The sequence below is a fragment of the Scomber japonicus genome, chromosome 3, assembly GCF_027409825.1.
Source record: "Scomber japonicus isolate fScoJap1 chromosome 3, fScoJap1.pri, whole genome shotgun sequence".
Classification (NCBI taxonomy): Eukaryota; Metazoa; Chordata; class Actinopteri; order Scombriformes; family Scombridae; genus Scomber; species Scomber japonicus.
In genome coordinates this window covers 39,496,180-39,521,179 of record NC_070580.1, presented here as the reverse complement: position 1 = coordinate 39,521,179, position 25,000 = coordinate 39,496,180, and the positions used below count along the sequence as shown (strand labels likewise).

Sequence of the window (25,000 nt, the reverse complement as noted above, 5' to 3'; positions counted from 1 at the left end):
GGTGGTTGGCGGGGGGGTGCTCTCTGACCACAGCATTGGTCTGGACATCCAGGTCCCAGTAAACCCTGAAAACAAGGACACAGTTAGAACATCCAGGTCCCAGTAAACCCTGAAAACAAGGACACAGTTAGGACATCCAGGTCCCAGTAAACCCTGAAAACAAGGACCCAGTGTTTAAACAGGAAGGGGCGGGGCACTCACACAGCAGGTCTGTAGGGCGCGGGCGCGGGGGCGGGGCTGGGCGTGGTGGGCGTAGCTGCTGGGGGCTGCTTCTCATCGGGGGCGGCGCTCCAGGGTTTGACCCCTGGCGTGCTGGGGGAGATGGGCGTGGTCGGCTCCACCTGGACAACACACAGAGACACTCCTCTCATCCACTGCACACCTGTCCTCCTCAATGCTTCAGGTGTTCTTCGTTAACTGATCACATGACCAGACGACTCATTCTTACCTTGGGGCGTTTTACGCTGTTAGGCCCCGCCCCCTGCTCCTCAGAGCTCCTCCTCTTCCTCTGACCGTTACCAAGGTTACTGTCTCCACCCTCTGCTGGGGCGGCGTTCAGACCTAAAGGATCAGACTACACACACACACACACACACACACACACACACACACACACACAGAGAGAGCAGACACACACACACACACACACACACACACACACACAGAGAGCAGACACACACACACACACACACAGAGCAGACACACACACAGAGAGCAGACACACACACAGAGAGCAGACACACACACACACACACACAGAGAGCAGACACACAGAGAGCAGACACACACACACAGAGCACACACAACCACACAGAGCAGACACACACACACACACAGAGCAGACACACACACACACAGAGCAGACACACACACACAGAGCAGACACACACACACACACACACACACACACACACACACACACAGCAGACACACACACAGAGCAGACACACACACACACACACACACACACAGAGCAGACACATACACACACACACACACACACAGAGCAGATACACACACAGAGCAGATACACACACAGAGCAGACACACACACACAGAGCAGACACACACACACACACACAGAGCAGATACACACACACAGAGCAAACACACACACACAGAGCAGACAGACTGAGTTAAAGACACCATCAGTCTGTGATGTCAGCAGAACTGAGATCAGCTGATCTGACACCTGTGCAGTCTTTAGATCTAATGTGATCTACTCACGATGACATCATGCTGACCCAGGACTGGAACCTCCCACAGGCTCTGATTGGTGAATCTGTTGAAATAATACGGTCGGTTCTCCCGCCGAGACCAGCACTTGGACCAGCCCGCCTGGACCAGCTCATCTGTTAGAGAGACAGACAGGTGAGACACAGACAGGTGAGAGACAGACAGGTGAGAGACAGACAGACAGACAGGTGAGAGACAGACAGGTGACACACACAGACAGGTGAGAGACACAGACAGGTGAGACACAGACAGGTGAGAGACAGACAGGTGAGAGACACAGACAGGTAAGAGACAGACAGGTGTACCTGGGAGCTCAGGTGGTTTGGCGGTGGCGGACGGAGAGAGGGGGGGCCCCTGAGAGGAGGCGGGGGTGGAAGGAGACAGCATCATGGCCGCCTCCCCCTTCACCGATCCCTGGCTGTCATTGGACATCTCAGCTGCTCGTCAGAATGACATGGACCTGCCTGGACAGGAAGAGGCGGGAACTTCAGTCACATGTTTGCTGGACAGTTTCTACACAAAGATTATAGAGGACTAACAACTACTAACGACTAACGAGGACTAGCGACTAACAAGGACTAACGAGGACTGAGGACTAACGAGGACTAACGACTAACGAGGACTAACGAGGACTAACGAGGACTAACGAGGACTGAGGACTATGGACTAACGAGGACTAACGACTAACGACTAACGAGGACTAACGACTAACGAGGACTAGCGACTAACGAGGACTAACGAGGACTAACGAGGACTGAGGACTAACGAGGACTAACGAGGACTAACGACTAACGACTAACGAGGACTAACGAGGACTAACGACTAACGACTAACGAGGACTAACGAGGACTAACGACTAACGAGGACTAGCGACTAACGAGGACTAGCGACTAACGAGGACTAGCGGCTAACGAGGACTAACGAGGACTAAGGACTAACGAGGACTAACGACTAACGAGGACTAACGAGGACTAACGACTAACGAGGACTAACAACTAACAATGACTAAGGACTAACAAGGACTAACGACTAACGAGGACTAGCGACTAACGAGGACTAGCGACTAACGAGGACTAACGAGGACTAGCGACTAACGAGGACTAACGACTAACGAGGACTAGCGACTAACGAGGACTAACGACTAACGAGGACTAGCGACTAACGAGGACTAACGAGGACTAACGACTAACGAGGACTAACGACTAACAATGACTAAGGACTAACGAGGACTAACGACTAACGAGGACTAGCGACTAACGAGGACTAACGAGGACTAACGAGGACTAACGAGGACTAACGACTAACGAGGACTAACAACTAACAATGACTAAGGACTAACGAGGACTAACGACTAACGAGGACTAGCGACTAACGAGGACTAACGAGGACTAGCGACTAACGAGGACTAACGAGGACTAACGACTAACGAGGACTAAAGACTAACGAGGACTAACGACTAACGAGGACTAGCGACTAACGAGGACTAACGAGGACTAACGACTAACGAGGACTAACAACTAACAATGACTAAGGACTAACGACGACTAACGACTAACGAGGACTAACGACTAACAATGACTAACGAGGACTAACGAGGACTAACGACTAACGAGGACTAACGAGGACTAACGACTAACGAGGACTAACGACTAACGAGGACTAACGACTAACGAGGACTAACGACTAACGAGGACTAACGACTAACGACTAACGAGGACTAACAACTAACGAGGACTAACGAGGACTAACGACTAACGAGGACTAACGACTAACGACTAACGACTAACGAGGACTAACGACTAACGAGGACTAACGACTAACGACTAACGACTAACGAGGACTAACGACTAACGAGGACTAACGAGGACTAACGAGGACTAACGACTAACGAGGACTAACGAGGACGAACGATTTCCGAGGACTAACGACTAACGAGGACTAACGACTAACGAGGACTAACGACTAACGAGGACTAACGACTAACGAGGACTAACGACTAACGACTAACGAGGACTAACGACTAACGACTAACGAGGACTAACGAGTAACGAGGACTAACAACTAACGAGGACTAGCGACTAACGAGGACTGACAACTAACGAGGACTAGCGACTAACGAGGACTAACGAGGACTAACGAGGACTAACGAGGACTAACAACTAACGAGGACTAACGAGTAACGAGGACTAACAACTAACGAGGACTAACGAGGACTAACGAGGACTAACGACTAACGAGGACTAACGGCTAACGAGGACTAACGACTAACGAGTACTAACGAGGACTAACGAGTAACGAGGACTAACGACTAACGAGGACTAGCGACTAACGAGGACTAATGAGGACTAACGAGGACTAATGACTAACGAGGACTAATGACTAACGAGGACTAATGACTAACGAGGACTAATGACTAACGAGGACTAGCGACTAACGAGGACTAACGACTAACGAGGACTAACGACTAACGAGGACTAATGACTAACGAGGACTAACGACTAACGAGGACTAACGACTAACGAGGACTAACGACTAACGAGGACTAACGAGTAACGAGGACTAACGAAGACTAACGACTAACGAGGACTAACGAGGACTAACGAGGACCAATGACTAACGAGGACTAACGACTAACGAGGACTAACGACTAACGAGGACTAACGAGGACCAATGACTAACGAGGACTAACGAGGACTAACGAGGACCAATGACTAACGAGGACTAACGACTAACGAGGACTAACGACTAACGAGGACTAACGAGGACCAATGACTAACGAGGACTAACGACTAACGAGGACCAATGACTAACGAGGACTAACGAGGACTAACGACTAACGAGGACTAGCGACTAACGAGGACTAACGAGGACTAACGACTAACGAGGACTAACGACTAACGAGGACTAACGACTAACGAGGACTAACGAGGACCAATGACTAACGAGGACTAACGACTAACGAGGACCAATGACTAACGAGGACTAACGAGGACTAACGACTAACGAGGACTAGCGACTAACGAGGACTAACGAGGACTAACGACTAACGAGGACTAACGACTAACGAGGACTAACGAGGACTAACGACTAACGAGGACTAACGACTAACGAGGACTAACGAGGACCAATGACTAACGAGGACTAACGACTAACGAGGACCAATGACTAACGAGGACTAACGAGGACTAACGACTAACGAGGACTAGCGACTAACGAGGACTAACGAGGACTAACGACTAACGAGGACTAACAGGATATTTAATACAGTAAATATAAAAGTATAATATTTTATAGGGTAAATATTATAACTGCAGAAATGTTTATTACTAATTCTTTCTCCACAAAAGTTTAAAGAGAACTGATTGGTTGGAACGATAAGAACAGGAATTCATTTAATCATTGATTACTGTCTGGATTAATAAAACATTAACGTTAGAACGAGGAGCTAATGTCTCATTAAAGGAACTATACTATACTATAATATAATATACTATAATATACTATACTATACTATACTATACTATACGGTACAATATACTGAAATTATCTGACACTAAATCACAAGGCAATTTTACTTTTTGTTCATTGATTGATTTTTAGTGTTTTCTGTCTGATATATTGGTCAGCTGATATTATCGCTTCATATCAGCCAATATATTCTTATTTTTTATGTCAGCAGCATCTTCTGTGTTTAATCATTTTTCTGAACTCAAGTTATATACTTACATTTACATAAAATATTACATAGCTATGGATGTTTTTTTTATAATTATTAAATTCAGTGCCATTCACAGTGTTTAATATCACAGCCTCCATCACATATCTTAATCTTAATTATCAGCTAATGAATAAATATCAGAATATCTTTATTCCCTTAAATCTGTATCGGCTCCACTTTATAGACCCGATATTACAAACTAGTGAAGGCTTAGCAGCAGGTTTCAGTGGTAAACAGCTCGAGACTCTGACAGGTGACAGGTTGAAACCGGATCAATAATCGATAATCAGCAGATAGCTGCCTGATAACCGGCCGATAACTGGCAGTAACCGGCAGGTAACCGGAGTGTTTGGAGGAATTATTTGGTTGTTTTCCTTCTATACGCAGAAACGAGCGCCATAGTTACACGCATGCGCAGGGCCGTCCTTCCACACAAACACGTAGGGGGGAGGAGAGGAGGGGGGAAGAGAGGAGGGGGGCAAAACAAAAGGCTGCGGCTGTTCCACCGACACACCGGAGCTCGGAGCCCGGCCGGTACACACCGGAGCTCGGCCGGTACACTCCGGCTCGGAGTCCCCGTGCACCGCGAAGCCGACCTCGGCTAAAGCCCGGGAAGCGCGCGAGCCGTTACCAGCGCGCGATATTAACGGCCATTTTAGGCGGGCCGCTTCGTGTCCGCGCGGAGCTGCTGTTTAGGCGCCACTTCTGAGACAAGATGGCGGCCCCGCCCCTGCCACAGCGCTGCGTTTTATTTCTGCTGTTAGCCCAAAGCTCCGCGGGTCTACCCGCCGGGAGCCTGCTTCATCTGAAGCCTGAAACCTTCCTGCGTGTGTCGGTGCCTTCAGAGTGTCTGTGCGGGGTTTCCTGCTCTTACCTTACCGGGTTTATTAGCGGAGAGTCGCGGGTTCAGTGCGCTGCTGTCGGGTCCTCTGCGCCGCTCCCTCCCCGCCTGCTCAGACATCTTTACAGGGACCCGGGACAGCACACTGCGCATGCGCCGCTTCCTGCTCGGCGGTGTCCTTCTAGCGCCGCCATGTTGAGCAGGTCGACGGTGCTGTGGACATGTTTCCATGACAACAACACTTGTGTTAATGTTGATATGAGAATAAATGAGTGTTTAAATTTATAGTTTATTCTCCTTAATGAATTCAGTAGTAACTGTTATATTACTATATATTTATTATTTTATTTGAACTATCTGTAAATAACATTTAGAGCACAAACATCTATAACAAGATGTAAAGATAATGTAGAAAAGGTTTTATTAACGGACCAGGATAAAAAGTCCAGTAAAGAAAAAGCTCTCAGGCTTTTCTGTCCAGGAACTGAGTTTAATAATATATTTATTAATAATTATTAATAACATAGCTATATATTAATAATATATCCACTAATAACATATATTAATAATATATATTAATATATCTTTTAATAATATATATTAGTGTATCTATTAATAATATATATATATTAGTATATCTATTAATAATATATATATATATTAATAATATATGGCAGAAGCCAGAATTCGTCCACATGTTCACACTGAATGAAAGAAGAATATAAAGTTATATTATTATTATTATTTCAGAACATTTCAAAGTGCTTCACATGAAACACAAAGAATTATTATAAAGACAGTTAAATATTATTAATTTATTTTAAATCATTTCTTTAATTAAACACAAACATGTAGGAAGCACAATAGGTGTTACACTGCACCGTGGGGGTCGACTGATTATCACCCAAACTGATGATTGATTCATTAATTGATTGTTTTTATCAGTCAGTTGCTTTTATAAAAGTGAAATCTGGAGAAATAAAACAAAGATGACCTGTATGAGTAAAAATAATCATAAATAAATAACTTTATATTCTTTGTGTTTCTATTGAAATGCATCCAAATGCTGCTTGTTGTCCTGCTGTCATCTTTGCACTAGGCATGGGCCCGGATGATAACTCTAGGTTAAATGTCTGTATTTACAAACAAAAGGATTTTTTTTTTTTCATTTAACAGTCTTTTATTTTTAGTAAATATGTATTTAAAATAAATAATAATGAAAAATAACTGAATTATTTCTAAATAAATAAAACACAAAATAAGTGCAGTCCTGCAACTCAAGTCACCACATAAATGAATTATTTTAGACGGGGGGGGGGGGGGGGGGGGGGGGTGTTCGGGGGGCTCGCCTCCTTCAGCCGTCATACAGCCTGCAGAGCTACCTGCTTGTAACAGCAACCGGAGTACGGGAGGGGTTGACTTTACGCTGCAGCTGCAAACGACCTGAGGGACCTCCACTCTCTCTCTGACCGACCTGAGGGACCTCCACTCTCTCTGACCGACCTGAGGGACCTCCACTCTCTCTCTGACCGACCTGAGGGACCTCCACTCTCTCTCTGACCGACCTGAGGGACCTCCACTCTCTCTCTGACCGACCTGAGGGACCTCCACTCTCTCTCTGACCGACCTGAGGGACCTCCACTCTCTCTCTGACCGTCCTGAGGGACCTCCACTCTCTCTCTGACCGACCTGAGGGACCTCCACTCTCTCTCTGACCGACCTGAGAGACCTCCACTCTCTCTCTGAGGGACCTGAGGGACCTCCACTCTCTCTCTGACCGACCTGAGGGACCTCCACTCTCTCTCTGACCGACCTGAGGGACCTCCACTCTCTCTCTGACCGACCTGAGGGACCTCCACTCTCTCTCTGACCGACCTGAGAGACCTCCACTCTCTCTCTGACCGACCTGAGGGACCTCCACTCTCTCTCTGACCCACCTGAGGGACCTCCACTCTCTCTCTGAGGGACCTGAGAGACCTCCACTCTCTCTCCGACCGTCCTGAGGGACCTCCACTCTCTCTCTGAGGGACCTGAGGGACCTCCACTCTCTCTCTGACCGACCTGAGAGACCTCCACTCTCTCTCTGAGGGACCTGAGGGACCTCCACTCTCTCTCTGACCGACCTGAGGGACCTCCACTCTCTCTCTGACCGACCTGAGGGACCTCCACTCTCTCTCTGACCGACCTGAGAGACCTCCACTCTCTCTCTGACCGACCTGAGGGACCTCCACTCTCTCTCTGACCCACCTGAGGGACCTCCACTCTCTCTCTGAGGGACCTGAGAGACCTCCACTCTCTCTCCGACCGACCTGAGGGACCTCCACTCGCTCTCTGACCGACCTGAGGGACCTCCACTCTCTCTCTGAGGGACCTGAGGGACCTCCACTCTCTCTCCGACCGACCTGAGGGACCTCCACTCTCTCTCTGAGGGACCTGAGAGACCTCCACTCTCTCTCCGACCGACCTGAGGGACCTCCACTCTCTCCGACCGACCTGAGGGACCTCCACTCTCTCTCCGACCGACCTGAGGGACCTCCACTCTCTCTCCGACCGACCTGAGGGACCTCCACTCTCTCTCTGAGGGACCTGAGAGACCTCCACTCTCTCTCCGACCGACCTGAGGGACCTCCACTCTCTCTCTGAGGGACCTGAGGGACCTCCACTCTCTCTCCGACCGACCTGAGGGACCTCCACTCTCTCTCTGACCGACCTGAGGGACCTCCACTCTCTCTCTGACCGACCTGAGGGACCTCCACTCTCTCTCCGACCGACCTGAGGGACCTCCACTCTCTCTCTGACTGACCTGAGGGACCTCCTCTCTCTCTCCGACCGACCTGAGGGACCTCCACTCTCTCTCCGACCGACCTGAGGGACCTCCACTCTCTCTCCGACCGACCTGAGGGACCTCCACTCTCTCTCTGACCAGACGTCACATTAAAAACCCCGCTCATACCCACAGACTGTATCATACCGCAGGAACGGTGTGATGGAACATTTTAGTGGTTTTGAAACCGTGACTTTTTCATACCGTGGTAAACCTTGAAACCGGTAACCGGCCCATGCCTAGTTTGCACACTCCTCTCTCTCTGCTCCTCCTCCTCTCTCCTCTCTTTCTGCTCCTCCTCCTCTCTCCCGAGGAGCAGAGAGAGAGGAGAGAAAAGATCTGGTAATTACGAGATAAGGCGTCTAATTTGTTTTATCCAGTGAATGCAATGCTCTTCCGTAAACATGAGTTGGAAATCGATGTTTTAAAGATTGCGTCTCTGTGTCTACCTGACGGTGTTTTAATCAGCTGGCGTTGAGGATTGAGAGGAATCCATAACCTCTCTCTGCTCCTCTCTCTGCTCCTCTCTCTCTGCTCCTCTCTCTCTCTCTGCTCCTCTCTCTCTCTCTCTGCTCCTCTCTCTCTCTCTGCTCCTCTCTCTCTCTCTCTCTGCTCCTCTCTCTCTCTCTCTGCTCCTCTCTCTCTCTCTGCTCCTCTCTCTCTCTCTCTCTGCTCCTCTCTCTCTCCTCTCTCTCTCTGCTCCTCTCTCTCTGCTCCTCTCTCTGCTCCTCTCTCAGTCCACTGCTGAACATCTGAAGGGAAGTTTTGTTCCTTGTGTGTTTTCCAGAGCTGACCAGTGTTGGGCACGTTACTTTTAAAAAGTAATTAGTTATAGTTACAGTTACTTCTCCCAAAAAGTAACTGAGTTAGTAACTGAATGACTCCATTATAAAAGTAACTAGTTACCAGGGAAAGTAACTAAAGTGTTACTTTAACTAATAATAATGGGAATGACACGCAGGATAAGATCGCTCGACTCGGGATTCGAACTGGGATCGCCTGCAGCGAGGACTGTAGCCTCAGCACATGGGGCGGGTGCTCAACCCGCTGAGCTATGCTCAACCCCAACTAATAATAATTTTTAAAAAAAAGTATAAATATGTTTTTGGTCACAAGTGTTGTAGTGGCGTGTGCCGTTGAGAGATGCTTCATTAGGTTAGAGTTGCTTGTAACGGACGCTCTGATACATAATGTACATTTCACATGTATGTTCCCGCCTTTCACCTCAAGGAGATTAAAGTAGTGTCTGTACTTCCTGTTTAAAAACGCAACCTTTTCCTCCAAACTCGCCATGCTGCAGCTTCTGCTAGTTTGTGTGTGTGACGCTGCTGTGTGTGTGTGTGTGTGTGTGTGTGTGTGCATGTGTGTGTGCATGTGTGTGTGTGTTTGTATGTGTGTAAACACTGCCTCTGATTGGCTTACCATGAAATCTTACTCTGCCTTAACCAATCATCATCACTGTTGTGCCGCCCCTCCCGTCTTTTGTGGCTGAGAGCAAAGTTGGATGAGAACAGGTTCACTGAGTAGATTAGCTTCAGTTTGTAACGTTCCTCATTTAATTAAGTAACGTGACGGCGTTGTAACCATGGAAATAGTAATTAGTTACATTACCCGTTACTCAAAAAAGTAACGCCGTTTATTTAACCGGCGTTATTCCCATCACTGGTGCTGAGGTTTAGTTAGTTTGGGAGATTGCCGGTGTAGTCTAATCTAATGTTCTCTGTTTCGGGGACGAGCTGCGTGACCCAGTGATCTCATCGCCTCGTGGTTGACTCTGTTTTGAGTTTTCATTGATTTAAATAAAATGTTTAAATGTTGAACTTTGTGTCTGAGCGTCCTTTTACACATGCTGCAGTCTACAGTCCAGCCTGAGGGACTGCTATAGGCTTAGACTCTCTATAGGACTGATATAGGCTTACACTCTCTATAGGACTGCTATATGCTTAGACTCTCTATAGGACTGCTATAGGCTTAGACTCTCTATAGGACTGCTATAGGCTTAGACTCTCTATAGGACTGCTATAGGCTTAGACTCTCTATAGGACTGCTATAGGCCTAGACCCTCTATAGGACTGCTATAAGCTTAGACTCTCTATACCTTTATATTCATGTGATATTAATGCATTCACTCAGTGCTCTGCTCCTCCTTCTCCTTTTCCTCCTTCTCCTCCTTCTCCTTCTCCTCCTTCTCCTTCTCCTCCTCCTTCTCCTCCTTCTCCTTCTCCTTCTCCTGCTCCTCCTCCTCCTCCTTCTCCTCCTCCTTCTCCTCCCAACCATCAATCATCAGTACACAGAAACCTTTTTATTGAGTCAGTATGGTAGAAACTGTTATTTCTTCTTACAGGTTTTAATCAGTAAAATATAAAATATGAAACATTCAGATATTTATAGATTAAATCATTAAATCATAATTCAGATTAGTTCATGTTAAAGGTTAAAAACCTATAAAAATATAAAAATGCAGCTTCGGTTGACAGACATGTTTGAGGTCAGAGGTCACTGGATTTCCTGGTGGAGGGCGGAGCTTCAGAGGTCAGAGGTCACAGCGCCTCCTGCTGCAGCAGCATGTCGACGGCGGCCTCCACGTCCTCCACCACGTGGCTCGGCTCCACCAGGTCCGGCTCCAGGACCAGGTCCCTGTGCCCGTGGAACACCGTCGCTGTGACGTTGTCGCTCTGGTTGCTAGGTAACGGGGAGCGAGGGTCGTAGATACCTGTGCACACCTGAGGACAGAAAGAGCAGTTCAGTGTGACGTCCCCATGTCTCATCGTTACCACGGCGACGGACAGACGTGATCCTACCAGGATGGAGCGACACTCGGCGGCAGCAGACACCATCTCAGCCTCTGGCACGGCCGTGGTCACCTGACTCCCCGTTCCCTGGGCAACCAGCTTGGTACTGGTCGTCATGGCAACGTGCTGCTGAGTCAGGTAACGGTTGTACATGTTGGCACCATAGACGTCCGTCATCAGGTTGTCACTAGGCAACAAGGAGATGGTGTTATAGACAGTGGTGTAGGTGGTGTAGATGGTGGTGTAGGTGGTGTTATAGGCAGTGATGTAGGTGGTGTAGGTGGTGTTATAGACAGTGTAGATGGTGTTATAGACAGTGGTGTAGGTGATGGTGTAGATGGTGTTATAGGTGGTGTAGATGGTGTAATGGAAGGTGTGGTTACCCCACGGCGTAGATGGTGGTCAGGTTGTGGTTGTGGTTCTGGAGTCTCAGCAGGTGTTCAGCGTACTGGTACGTGAGCAGACTGGGTTTCCCCAGCAGAGCCTGGTACTGCAGGTCCCGACCCGTCAGCTTCCTGTAGACCGACTCCAGACACAGCAGGAACATCCCGTGACCCAACCTACGGAAACACCCCCCCAACACCACCCAACACCACCCCAACACCCCCAACATTAGACCCAACATCAGACCCAGACACAGCAGGAACATCCCGTGACCCAACCTGCAACACACCCCCCCAACACCACCCAACACCACCCAACACCCCCAACATCAGACCCAGACACAGCAGGAACATCCCGTGACCCAACCTGCAACACATCACCCCAACACCACCCAACACCACCCAACACCACCCCAACACCCCCAACATCAGACCCAGACACAGCAGGAACATCCCGTGACCCAACCTGCAACACACCCCCCCAACACCACCCAACACCACCCAACACCCACCCAACACCTCCAACATCAGACCCAGACACAGCAGGAACATCCCGTGACCCAACCTACGGAAACACCCCCCCAACACCACCCAACACCACCCAACACCCCCCCAACACCCCCAACATTAGACCCAGACACAGCAGGAACATCCCGTGACCCAACCTGCAACACACCCCCCCAACACCACCCAACACCCCCCCAACATCAGACCCAGACACAGCAGGAACATCCCGTGACCCAACCTGCAACACACCCCCCCAACACCACCCAACACCACCCAACACCCCCCCAACACCACCAACATCAGACCCAGACACAGCAGGAACATCCCGTGACCCAACCTGCAACACATCCCCCCAACACCACCCAACACCCCCCCAACACCCCCCCAACACCCCCAACATCAGACCCAGACACAGCAGGAACATCCCGTGACCCAACCTGCAACACACCCCCCCAACACCCCCCCAACACCACCCAACACCCCCTTTAGTAGACCCTTTCACTGTGTTCAGGTGACCAGACAGTCAGGTGATCGGGTGGTTACCGTGGTGACGGTGCCTCGGCCATCCACATCAGGTCCATGTTGCAGGCCAGAACCGGCAGCTGGTCCGGCAGCTGCGGGTCATAAGGTGACGCCGGTCTCCCATTGGTCAGCAGGACGTCCAGCAGCAGCTGCAGGTTGGTCTCCCATCTGATTGGCTCTCCGAACAACACTATCGCTATGGAAACAGGAAGTCGTTGAGCGAAGGTCAACGAGACTCTCTCATGTTTGATCTGGTTAACTTTGTATTATTTTATTCTTTATAAATCTCTTTTATATGTTTTCACAACTGGTTTTATTAGTTTTTTGGTTTTTATGTTTTACAAAACTTTAAGTTGTTAAAGTTACAGGTGCATGCCTAGATGGGATTTGACTAGGGGCTCCGACCTCTACTGTTCAGTCCTATGCCCCCCCTCTGCCTGCTGACGCCATACTACCGTCCCTCTCTAGTCACCATGTACCTGTAACTCTCAGCATGGTCCAAGCCCCTAGTCAAATCCCATCTAGGCATGCACCTGTAACTTTAAGCTCAGTCCAAGTCCCCAATCAATTTGCATCCATGCTTGGCCCTGTGCAGCCCACCTTCACTGGGAGTTTACCACCAATGCAGATATCCCAGCCTCCACGTTCTGTGCACTCACAACCCCCCAATGTTATGGATCTGGTCCTGGCCTCAGCCTATGGGATACCAAAGCCCTCACTCCCTGTGTTCAAGAGTGGCCGAGAAAGTGATTTTGCTCTGTTAAAAATGGCCTTAGATAACCTCCTTGACAGCCACACCCATCTTACTGAGCAATTCAAATACCAGATCCTCCTAGAACATCTAAAACATCCAGGAGCCCATAAATTGGCCAAATCTTGCATGCATGGTATGAGACCATATTCCACTGCCCTACAAGCGCTGCAGGAGAAGTATGGTCAACCAAGGTTGTTAGTCCAGAGTGAGATTGGTACAATATTGAATTCTCCTGTTATTCGTATTGGTGACGTTGAGGCCTTCGATGATTTCTCTCTCTCCATCCATGCTCTGGTGGGAATGTTGCTGACACTAGAGGGCCCTACAGGATCTGAATTAAGATGTGGCTCTCATGTGGATAAACTCCTCAGTAAACTCCCTGTACAGTACAGAGACGGATTCATTGAGCACTGTATTAACCGAGGCATTCTCACTGGACAGGCAACCAAGACTTATTCCCTCCTCGACCTCTCAACCTGGCTACAGGTAAAATCAAGGGCCAAACGCATATCAGAGAGAGCTGTGGAGTTTCACAAGCAAGAAAAACAGCAAACTGGAAAACGCCAGCCCTCCAGACCAGTCTCCTCGGTCTACCTGTCGTCAACATCTGAGGAGATTAGCACATCGAGAGCGCACTCCAAGGAGAAGGTGAACACCAATTCTATTATTAAACCTAAACCCTACTGTCCCTACTGTAACATCCGAGACCACTTCCTTGGTTCATGTGCAGAGTTTAAGAGACTCTCCAAATCTGACATTCAAAAATGGATCAGTGAGAAAGAGAGATGCACTAACTGTGGGAGAACACACAAAATGGATAAATGCACCTTGAAGAGGCCATGTAACATATGTAAAGAGATCCACTTAACCATTCTCCATGATCTCCATATACCTAAATCAGCCACTGTGATGTTTGCATCTTCCCCCTCTGAGCTCCTCTATGTTGACCAACCTAATCGTTCTCGTAAAGTAATGCTGAAGGTTGTGAATGTGCTCATACACAACGGGGAGAAAACCCTTAAAACTCATGCAGTTCTTGATGATGGTGCAGACAGGTCTATCCTGCTCCCCCAAGCTGTCCAAAATTTGGGCCTTGCCACTCAGCCTGAAACCATTTCCCTATACACAGTAAGACAGGACATAGTGCAATTGGATGGGGCATCTGTGTCCTTCGAAATTTCCCCTCTTGACCAGCCAAATGAAAGACATGTTATTAATCAAGCCTTCACTGCCGAGAACCTTGGTCTGTCTCAACACACATACCCTCTGAAGCAATTACAAGAGCAATATCACCATCTTAGGGGTATCCCATTACAGCCCATGGATCGTGCATGTCCCCTGGTTCTCATTGGCTCAGACTATGCCCATCTAATCACAGCCACAGAAGAGATACGGATGGGGCCCCCTGGTGGTCCACTAGCGGTACACACCAGGCTTGGATGGGCTCTCCAGGGGCCAGCTAACTTAATTCAAACCAAGCAAACCCTTTCCTTCACCCTCACCTGCTTCAAAAGTGAACTGCTCAGGAATGTTGAAAGATTGTGGCAAATTGACACTTTACCCTATGTAAATGAGAAGACAGCCACAAGATCAAAACAGGATAAATTGGCCCTTGATCTTCTCAATTCTAAGACAGTGAGAATAAACATAGATGGTGTAATGCATTATGCCACTCCATTGCTTAGAGCCCCTACTATGCCTGTCCTTAGAGCCCCTGAGGAAGCTGTCCTGCCCCGTCTCTGTGCCACAGAAAGACGCTTATCCAAGGATCCCAAACTGGCTGAAAAATATCAAGAGGAACTGGATAAGCTGGTGCAGTCTGGCTATGTTTGTCAAATCCCCAGTGAGCAGATAGCCCAACCAAAGGAAATCTGGTATTTCCCACATCACATTGTTGAACACAATAACAAGCATAGGGTTGTATTTGACTGCTCCTTTGAGTATATGGGACAAAATCTCAACAGATGTCTTCTGCCTGGCCCTACACTCGGCCCTTCTCTGCTGGGGGTTCTCCTCCGTTTCCGCCGACATCCCATTGCAATCTGTGGAGATATTAAAGCTATGTTTCACCAGGTACGCCTTCTGAATGATGACAAGTCTTTATTGCGCTTTATATGGAGAGGAATGCAGGTGGATCAGGAGCCGAGTGTGTATGAATGGCAAGTGTTGCCCTTTGGAACAACCTGTAGTCCATGCTGCGCCATCTACGCAGTCAACAGACATGTTCAAGATCATTGTGAAGGAAATGAGGAGGTTCTACACTCTGTCCAACAATGTTTCTATGTTGATAACTGTCTCCAAAGTTTCCCATCTTCCCACCAGGCCAAGTCACTTATTGATAAGATGCGCCCTCTGCTGGCTACTGGTGGCTTCGACATCAGACAATGGGCTAGTAATGATCAAGCTGTCATAAACCATCTCCCACCAGATGCAAAGTCAAAAACAAGTGAGTTGTGGCTCTCAGGAAATGGAGACCCCAAAGAACTGACATTAGGTCTCCAATGGAACTGCCTGACAGACGTGCTGAGCTACAAAACCAAATCGATCACCTATAATCAACCTACAATGAGGAATATATACAGAGTGCTGGCAAGTCAATATGATCCTCTGGGCTATCTGACTCCCTTTACAACCAGAGCAAAGATCCTGGTACAAGACCTATGGAAACAGGAGAGAGGATGGGATAACATCATCAAATCAGATAACTTGTTGAAGCAATGGCAAGCATGGGAGCTGGAACTGGAAAATCTCCCTGACATCCACTTCCCTCGCTGTTATCTGCCCACCTGCATTAACCTAGCCACATCAGAATCCCATATGCATGTGTTCTGTGATGCTTCAGAGCGCATCTATGGTGCAGTTGCCTACTTATGGTTTAAGGATAAACTTGAACATATCCACGTTAGCTTCATCATGGCCAGGTCTCGCATAGCCCCAAAACGTCAACTCTCTATCCCTCGTCTTGAGCTATGTGCGGCTCTAGCAGGTGCTCAGCTAGCTCATCTCCTCAGTTCTGAGCTCACTATTCCCCAACAGTCTGTGACACTCTGGACTGATTCAACAACAGTCTTGTCATGGCTGACCTCGGACTCCTGCCGTTACAAGGTGTTTGTTGGGACCAGAATAGCCGAAATTCAAACCCTGACTGACACAAGTAGCTGGAGGTATGTTGATTCAAAGAATAACCCAGCAGATGATCTTACACGGGGCAAAACTCTCCTAGAGCTCTCTCAACAACACAGATGGGGCCAGGGCCCACCATTCCTCCTGTTAAACGCCACCTGCTGGCCAATCAGTCCACTTGTACTGGCTGAACCAGAACCAGTTGAGGAGATCAGGAAATCGATGTTCTGTGGAACAACAATGTCAAATGATACAAAGCTTCTGGATCTGAAGAGGTATAGCAGCTGGGATGACTTAATAAAGGAAACAAAGACAATGCTTTACGGGGCGGCGGACCACAGTTCAAACATAGCCCAATGGTACATCGACTCAGAGAGGCACCTCCTGCAAAGAGCGCAATCAGAGTGTTTCCCTGAGGAGATAAAGGCCCTTAAAGGTGACAAATCTATTCCAAGGAATAGCAAACTACTCCCCTTGTCCCCTGAATATGACCGTGAACTCAGCCTTATACGAGTGGGAGGTCGACTCCGAAGAGCAGAGACCCTTGACCACGACACTATTCACCCAATTGTCTTAGATCCCAGACATCATGTCACCAGACTCATTATAAAGCATTATGATGAGCAACTACTGCACCCAGGCCCTGAGCGTGTCCTGGGAGAAATGAGACGGAGGTACTGGGTTCTGCGTGGCCGGCAAGCCATTCGCCAGCATCAACATCAATGTCAAGACTGTCAGAAATGGAGAGCCAAACCAGTTATTCCCAAAATGGCCGATCTTCCTCCAGCCTGCCTTCGATTGTCAAAGCCCCCATTCTGGTCCACAGGGGTGGACTGTTTCGGGCCTTTCACAGTGAAAATTGGCCGCCGCACAGAGAAAAGATGGGGCATACTCTTTAAATGTCTAACAACACGCTGTGTACATCTTGAGCTACTGGACAGTATGGACGCAGATACATTTCTGATGGCCTTCAGAAGATTTGTCTCACGCAGGGGAAAACCCTTTGAACTTCTCTCTGATTGTGGAACAAATTTCAGAGCAGGAGAAACAGAGCTAAGAAATGCTTTCCAGGCAATGGAATCGGATTTGAAGCAAAAATTAGCCCACACACAGGTCAGATTCCAATTCAATCCTCCATCTGCCCCACATTTTGGTGGAAGCTGGGAACGTGAAATAAGATCAGTTAAATCGGCCCTCTATGTTGCATTGGGAAAGCAAACAACAACAGACACAGTCCTGCACACAGTGCTGGTTGAAGTTGAAGGTATCCTTAATTCAAAGCCACTCGGATATGTCTCCTCTGACCTTGCCGATCCAGACCCAGTAACACCAAATATGTTGCTGATGGGGCGGCTTGACTCCTCCCTTCCTCAGGCAATCTACTGCTCAAGTGAACTCCTTGGCCGAAGGACATGGCGTCACAGCCAGATATTGGCAGATCACTTCTGGACAGCATTCATTCGTTATTATCTCCCTACTCTACAAACCAGGCAAAAATGGAAATCTGACAAGGAAAACTTGGATTCAGGTCAGGTTGTAATGATTGTTGACCCCCAGTATCCTCGAGCATCATGGCCCATCGGAAGGATAACCGAGGTATACCCTGGAAAGGATGGAAAGGTTCGCAGTGCCATGGTCAGTATTCGGGGACGAGAATACTTACGACCTGTTGCCAGACTAATCCCACTTCCTGAGATCACTGATTGAAGTGAATGAACGTATTTGCTGCACAAATCCGGGGGCGGCTGTCACAAACTCCAAGGCGGAGCACTCCTGTCTGCAGGAGAGCAGAGCAGGAGATGCATGTGAGCACCTCCCACTGTCCTTCCCACTCTACAAATAGAGGCCCAGTAGAGGCCTTCCCCCTTTTTCCCTTTGTCTCCAGACTGTGTGTGTGTGTACTGGTGGTGCTCACCTTGCCATGCGTGTTTGAGTTCATTAACCATGGCTCGGTGACACCACCTCTCAACCCAAGCACTAAAAATAATAATAAAGGTGTTAAGTCCAGACAATTCTGCATCCTAGTGGTTTGTGTGGCTCCAGTTTGAACATTATAACCAACAGTTTCATTAAAATAAAAATACTCTTAATAATTAATAATACATGATTAATTAATAATAATTAATAATCAGTCTTCCTGTAGTCACACATGGACAGAACGCAGTAAAAGAAACTAAATTCAAAGTTCAGCAGAAATATTAATTAAATGCATCAAATGTAGTTTTATATGAACATAGATAAACTTTATAGAAGACGCCTTTATTAGACAGCAGAGAGACAGGAAGTCACACGGGGGGGGGGGCATGCAGAAAGGATGCGGGGGAGGGGGGGGCATGCAGACAGGACCACCGGCCGGGACTCAAACCGGGGTTCGCTGCGCTCTAACACTCGACCACCGGGGGGGGTCGCTGCGCTCAAACACTCGACCTGCGAGACATAAACACGATAAACGTTAAAGAGACGAGTCGTTGAGTTACCTTCGATCTCTGGAAACGTGTTCAGAGGAGACGCCTGAAACAGGAAGTACACAGAATTATATACAGGAAGTATGTACAGGTAGTATGTAGTATGTAGTATGTACAGGTAGTATGTACAGGTAGTATGTAGTATGTAGTATGTAGTATGTAGAGGTAGTATGTAGTATGTAGTATGTAGAGGTAGTATGTAGTATGTAGAGGTAGTATGTAGTATGTAGTATGTACAGGTAGTATGTAGTATGTAGTATGTAGTATGTAGAGGTAGTATGTAGTATGTAGTATGTAGAGGTAGTATGTAGTATGTAGAGGTAGTATGTAGTATGTACAGGTAGTATGTAGTATGTAGAGGTAGTATGTAGTATGTACAGGTAGTATGTAGTATGTAGAGGTAGTATGTAGTATGTAGAGGTAGTATGTAGTATGTAGAGGTAGTATGTACAGGTAGTATGTAGTATGTAGAGGTAGTATGTAGTATGTAGAGGTAGTATGTAGTATGTAGAGGTAGTATGTAGTATGTAGAGGTAGTATGTAGTATGTAGAGGTAGTATGTACAGGTAGTATGTAGTATGTAGTATGTAGTATGTAGAGGTAGTATGTAGTATGTAGTATGTAGTATGTAGTATGTAGAGGTAGTAAGTAGTATGTAGTATGGATAGGTAGTATGTACAGGTAGTATGTAGTATGTAGAGGTAGTATGTAGTATGTAGTATGGATAGGTAGTATGTAGAGGTAGTATGTAGAGGTAGTATATACTAACAGGCAGTTTGGGCCTCCTGTTGTGGTCCACCATGTCCAGGAGAGGATGATGTTCTCTGAGCTGCTCGATGCTCACAACCTTCTGAAAACCCAACCTGACCAAAAGTCAAGACTTCAACACTGAGACACTCTGAAGATCAATAATCTGACCCATAGATCAATAATCTGACCCATAGATCAATAATCTGACCCATAGATCAATAATCTGACCCATAGATCAATAATCTGATCCATAGATCAATAATCTGACCCATAGATCAATAATCTGATCCATAGATCAATAATCTGATCAATAATCTGATCCATAGATTAATAATCTGATCCATAGATCAATAATCTGATCCATAGATCAATAATCTGATCCTAGATTAATAATCTGATCCATAGATCAATAATCTGATCCATAGATTAATAATCTGATCCATACATCAATAATCTGATCCATAGATTAATAATCTGATCCATACATCAATAATCTGATCCATAGATTAATAATCTGACCCATAGATCAATAATCTGACCCATAGATCAATAATCTGACCCATAGATCAATAATCTGATCCATAGATCAATAATCTGACCCATAGATCAATAATCTGACCCATAGATCAATAATCTGACCCATAGATCAATAATCTGACCCATACGAACAACCAGATTAATCAGCATGCTGACAGGACGATGAGGTCAGAGGTCAGAGGTCAGTAGCGTCCACCATCTTTGACAGTTATGTACGGCAACTCCGCTTTGAAAAACATTATTCTACCGACTATTCACGATTCATGAGAAATAAGAAGTTTTGAGGTTTTCTACATCTCGAAGGTTTTAGTTTAAATATTGTTTAGTCAGCTGCAGAGGTGGTGTAGTTACTGCAGGGCTCCAGCAGGGGGAGAGGTGGTGTAGTTACTGCAGGGCTCCAGCAGAGGGAGAGGTGGTGGTGTAGTTACTGCAGGGCTCCAGCAGAGGGAGCGGTGGTGTAGTTACTGCAGGGCTCCAGCAGAGGGAGAGGTGGTGTAGTTACTGCAGGGCTCCAGCAGAGGGAGAGGTGGTGTAGTTACTGCAGGGCTCCAGCAGAGGGAGAGGTGGTGTAGTTACTGCAGGGCTCCAGCAGAGGGAGAGGTGGTGTAGTTACTGCAGGGCTCCAGCAGAGGGAGCGGTGGTGTAGTTACTGCAGGGCTCCAGCAGGGGGAGAGGTGGTGTAGTTACTGCAGGGCTCCAGCAGAGGGAGAGGTGGTGTAGTTACTGCAGGGCTCCAGCAGAGGGAGCGGTGGTGTAGTTACTGCAGGGCTCCAGCAGGGGGAGAGGTGGTGTAGTTACTGCAGGGCTCCAGCAGAGGGAGAGGTGGTGTAGTTACTGCAGGGCTCCAGCAGAGGGAGAGGTGGTGTAGTTACTGCAGGGCTCCAGCAGAGGGAGAGGTGGTGTAGTTACTGCAGGGCTCCAGCAGGGGGAGAGGTGGTGTAGTTACTGCAGGGCTCCAGCAGAGGGAGAGGTGGTGGTGTAGTTACTGCAGGGCTCCAGCAGAGGGAGAGGTGGTGTAGTTACTGCAGGGCTCCAGCAGAGGGAGCGGTGGTGTAGTTACTGCAGGGCTCCAGCAGAGGGAGCGGTGGTGTAGTTACTGCAGGGCTCCAGCAGAGGGAGAGGTGGTGTAGTTACTGCAGGGCTCCAGCAGAGGGAGCGGTGGTGTAGTTACCGAAGGGCTCCAGCAGAGGGAGCAGTGGTGTAGTTACTGCAGGGCTCCAGCAGAGGGAGCGGTGGTGTAGTTACTGCAGGGCTCCAGCAGGGGGAGAGGTGGTGTAGTTACTGCAGGGCTCCAGCAGAGGGAGCGGTGGTGTAGTTACTGCAGGGCTCCAGCAGAGGGAGAGGTGGTGTAGTTACTGCAAGGCTCCAGCAGAGGGAGCGGTCTGAGCTGCTAACTCAGATCAGGATATTAATAAAGTTTATATTAAAAAAACTAATGAACACTGCGCTGGTTACACACAGATGTACAAACTTGGGTTGAACTATTGTTTCTATACTTAATTCAGACTCACATGAAATTCATCTATCTGACCTATAACAGTAGTTTGTCCAAGTGGTTTGCCGTAAGTAGCTGTCCAAGATGGCCAACGAAGGCAGACGCTACAGGGGTGAGAGGTCAGAGGTCAGAGGTCAGGGGTTAGGGGTCAGGTCAGAGGTCAGGGGTCAGGGGTCAGGGGTCAGAGGTCAGGGGTCAGGGGTCAGAGGATACGTGGTGCTGATGTCTGTGATTGGTCCCTGTCCAGACACCAGGACACACTTCTGATGGAAGCTCTTCAGCATGTGCAGCGGACTGTAGGACAGCATCACCTGCTCCGGGCCAATCTACACAGACACAGAGATCACATGACTGTTATCATCCAATCACAGCACAGAACTACAAGTCTCATCATATTCCACCTGTGAACACATGACAGGTCCCTTAGAGACACTTCCTGTTTCCTGTCTAGCAGCTGAATCGTTTATTTTTAATCTTTCTCTACTTTTTGTGATATTTGACTTTTGGCGCTTTTCCACTAAACAGTTCCAGCTCGACTCACTCGGGTTTCTCTGCTGCTCCATCAGGGATAGTACCTGGTACCTGCTGCTCCATCAGGGATAGTACCTGGTACCTGCTGCTCCTCCATCAGGGATAGTACCTGGTACCTGCTGCTCCATCAGGGATAGTACCTGGTACCTGCTGCTGCTCCATCAGGGATAGTACCTGGTACCTGCTGCTGCTCCATCAGGGATAGTACCTGGTACCTGCTGCTGCTCCATCAGGGATAGTACCTGGTACCTGCTCCTCCATCAGGGATAGTACCTGGTACCTTCTGCTCCATCAGGGATAGTACCTGGTACCAGCTGCTCCATCAGGGATAGTACCTGGTACCTGCTGCTGCTCCATCAGGGATAGTACCTGGTACCTGCTCCTCCATCAGGGATAGTACCTGGTACCTGCTGCTGCTCCATCAGGGATAGTACCTGGTACCTGCTCCTCCATCAGGGATAGTACCTGGTACCTTCTGCTCCATCAGGGATAGTACCTGGTACCTGCTCCTCCATCAGGGATAGTACCTGGTACCTGCTGCTCCATCAGGGATAGTACCTGGTACCAGCTGCTCCATCAGGGATAGTACCTGGTACCTGCTGCTCCATCAGGGATAGTACCTGGTACCTGCTCCTCCATCAGGGATAGTACCTGGTACCTGCTGCTCCATCAGGGATAGTACCTGGTACCTGCTGCTCCATCAGGGATAGTACCTGCTGCTCCATCAGGGATAGTACCTGGTACCTGCTGCTGCTCCATCAGGGATAGTACCTGGTACCTGCTGCTCCATCAGGGATAGTACCTGGTACCTGCTGCTCCATCAGGGATAGTACCTGGTACCTGCTCCTCCATCAGGGATAGTACCTGGTACCTGCTGCTCCTCCATCAGGGGTAGTACCTGGTACCTGCTGCTCCTCCATCAGGGATAGTACCTGGTACCTGCTGCTCCTCCATCAGGGATAGTACCTGGTACCTGCTGCTCCTCCATCAGGGATAGTACCTGGTACCTGCTGCTCCTCCATCAGGGATAGTACCTGGTACCTGCTCCTCCATCAGGGATAGTACCTGGTACCTGCTCCTCCATCAGGGATAGTACCTGGTACCTGCTCCTCCATCAGGGATAGTACCTGGTACCTGCTGCTCCTCCATCAGGGATAGTACCTGGTACCTGCTGCTCCTCCATCAGGGATAGTACCTGGTACCTGCTGCTGCTCCATCAGGGATAGTACCCGGTACCTGCTGCTCCATCAGGGATAGTACCTGGTACCTGCTGCTCCATCAGGGATAGTACCCGGTACCTGCTGCTCCATCAGGGATAGTACCTGGTACCTGCTCCTCCATCAGGGATAGTACCTGGTACCTGCTCCTCCATCAGGGATAGTACCTGGTACCTGCTGCTCCTCCATCAGGGATAGTACCTGGTACCTGCTCCTCCATCAGGGATAGTACCTGGTACCTGCTGCTCCATCAGGGATAGTACCTGGTACCTGCTGCTCCATCAGGGATAGTACCTGGTACCTGCTCCTCCATCAGGGATAGTACCTGGTACCTGCTGCTCCTCCATCAGGGGTAGTACCTGGTACCTGCTGCTCCTCCATCAGGGATAGTACCTGGTACCTGCTGCTCCTCCATCAGGGATAGTACCTGGTACCTGCTGCTCCTCCATCAGGGATAGTACCTGGTACCTGCTGCTCCTCCATCAGGGATAGTACCTGGTACCTGCTCCTCCATCAGGGATAGTACCTGGTACCTGCTCCTCCATCAGGGATAGTACCTGGTACCTGCTCCTCCATCAGGGATAGTACCTGGTACCTGCTGCTCCTCCATCAGGGATAGTACCTGGTACCTGCTGCTCCTCCATCAGGGATAGTACCTGGTACCTGCTGCTGCTCCATCAGGGATAGTACCCGGTACCTGCTGCTCCATCAGGGATAGTACCTGGTACCTGCTGCTCCATCAGGGATAGTACCCGGTACCTGCTGCTCCATCAGGGATAGTACCTGGTACCTGCTCCTCCATCAGGGATAGTACCTGGTACCTGCTCCTCCATCAGGGATAGTACCTGGTACCTGCTGCTCCTCCATCAGGGATAGTACCTGGTACCTGCTCCTCCATCAGGGATAGTACCTGGTACCTGCTGCTCCATCAGGGATAGTACCTGGTACCTGCTGCTACTCCATCAGGGATAGTACCTGGTACCTGCTGCTCCATCAGGGATAGTACCTGGTACCTGCTGCTACTCCATCAGGGATAGTACCTGGTACCTGCTGCTCCATCAGGGATAGTACCTGGTACCTGCTGCTCCATCAGGGATAGTACCTGGTACCTGCTGCTCCTCCATCAGGGATAGTACCTGGTACCTGCTCCTCCATCAGGGATAGTACCTGGTACCTGCTGCTACTCCATCAGGGATAGTACCTGGTACCTGCTGCTCCATCAGGGATAGTACCTGGTACCTGCTGCTCCATCAGGGATAGTACCTGGTACCTGCTGCTCCATCAGGGATAGTACCTGGTACCTGC

The 25,000-nt window shown here is 48.6% G+C and overlaps 2 protein-coding genes across 4 annotated transcripts in view; both read right to left on the bottom strand.

Annotated features, from left to right (window-relative positions):
- The window catches only part of pcif1 (phosphorylated CTD interacting factor 1), a 16,864-nt gene extending 10,950 nt beyond the window's left edge, over nucleotides 1-5,914 (bottom strand). Inside the window, exons 1-6 of one of the 3 annotated variants that reach the window (XM_053315949.1) lie at nucleotides 5,829-5,914; nucleotides 1,542-1,700; nucleotides 1,228-1,352; nucleotides 449-574; nucleotides 202-341; nucleotides 1-65 (exon numbers count right to left, since the gene is read on the bottom strand). The exon at nucleotides 1-65 is cut by the window's left edge and continues 90 nt beyond it. In XM_053315949.1, the coding sequence (XP_053171924.1) occupies nucleotides 1-65; nucleotides 202-341; nucleotides 449-574; nucleotides 1,228-1,352; nucleotides 1,542-1,668 (583 nt within the window). In that variant the 5' untranslated portion in view covers nucleotides 1,669-1,700; nucleotides 5,829-5,914. The remainder of the gene's footprint in view (nucleotides 66-201; nucleotides 342-448; nucleotides 575-1,227; nucleotides 1,353-1,541; nucleotides 1,701-5,828) is intronic. The other 2 variants (XM_053315951.1, XM_053315950.1) reach the window with 2 other exon arrangements.
- Nucleotides 5,915-11,084: 5,170 nt separating this feature from the next.
- zgc:77375 (uncharacterized protein LOC402927 homolog) overlaps nucleotides 11,085-25,000 on the bottom strand; it is a 17,751-nt gene continuing 3,835 nt past the window's right edge. The window contains exons 3-9 of the mRNA XM_053315675.1: nucleotides 22,161-22,273; nucleotides 19,935-20,028; nucleotides 19,178-19,211; nucleotides 12,845-13,019; nucleotides 11,795-11,971; nucleotides 11,421-11,598; nucleotides 11,085-11,342 (exon numbers count right to left, since the gene is read on the bottom strand). Coding sequence (XP_053171650.1) covers nucleotides 11,160-11,342; nucleotides 11,421-11,598; nucleotides 11,795-11,971; nucleotides 12,845-13,019; nucleotides 19,178-19,211; nucleotides 19,935-20,028; nucleotides 22,161-22,273 — 954 coding nt within the window. The 3' untranslated portion in view covers nucleotides 11,085-11,159. The remainder of the gene's footprint in view (nucleotides 11,343-11,420; nucleotides 11,599-11,794; nucleotides 11,972-12,844; nucleotides 13,020-19,177; nucleotides 19,212-19,934; nucleotides 20,029-22,160; nucleotides 22,274-25,000) is intronic.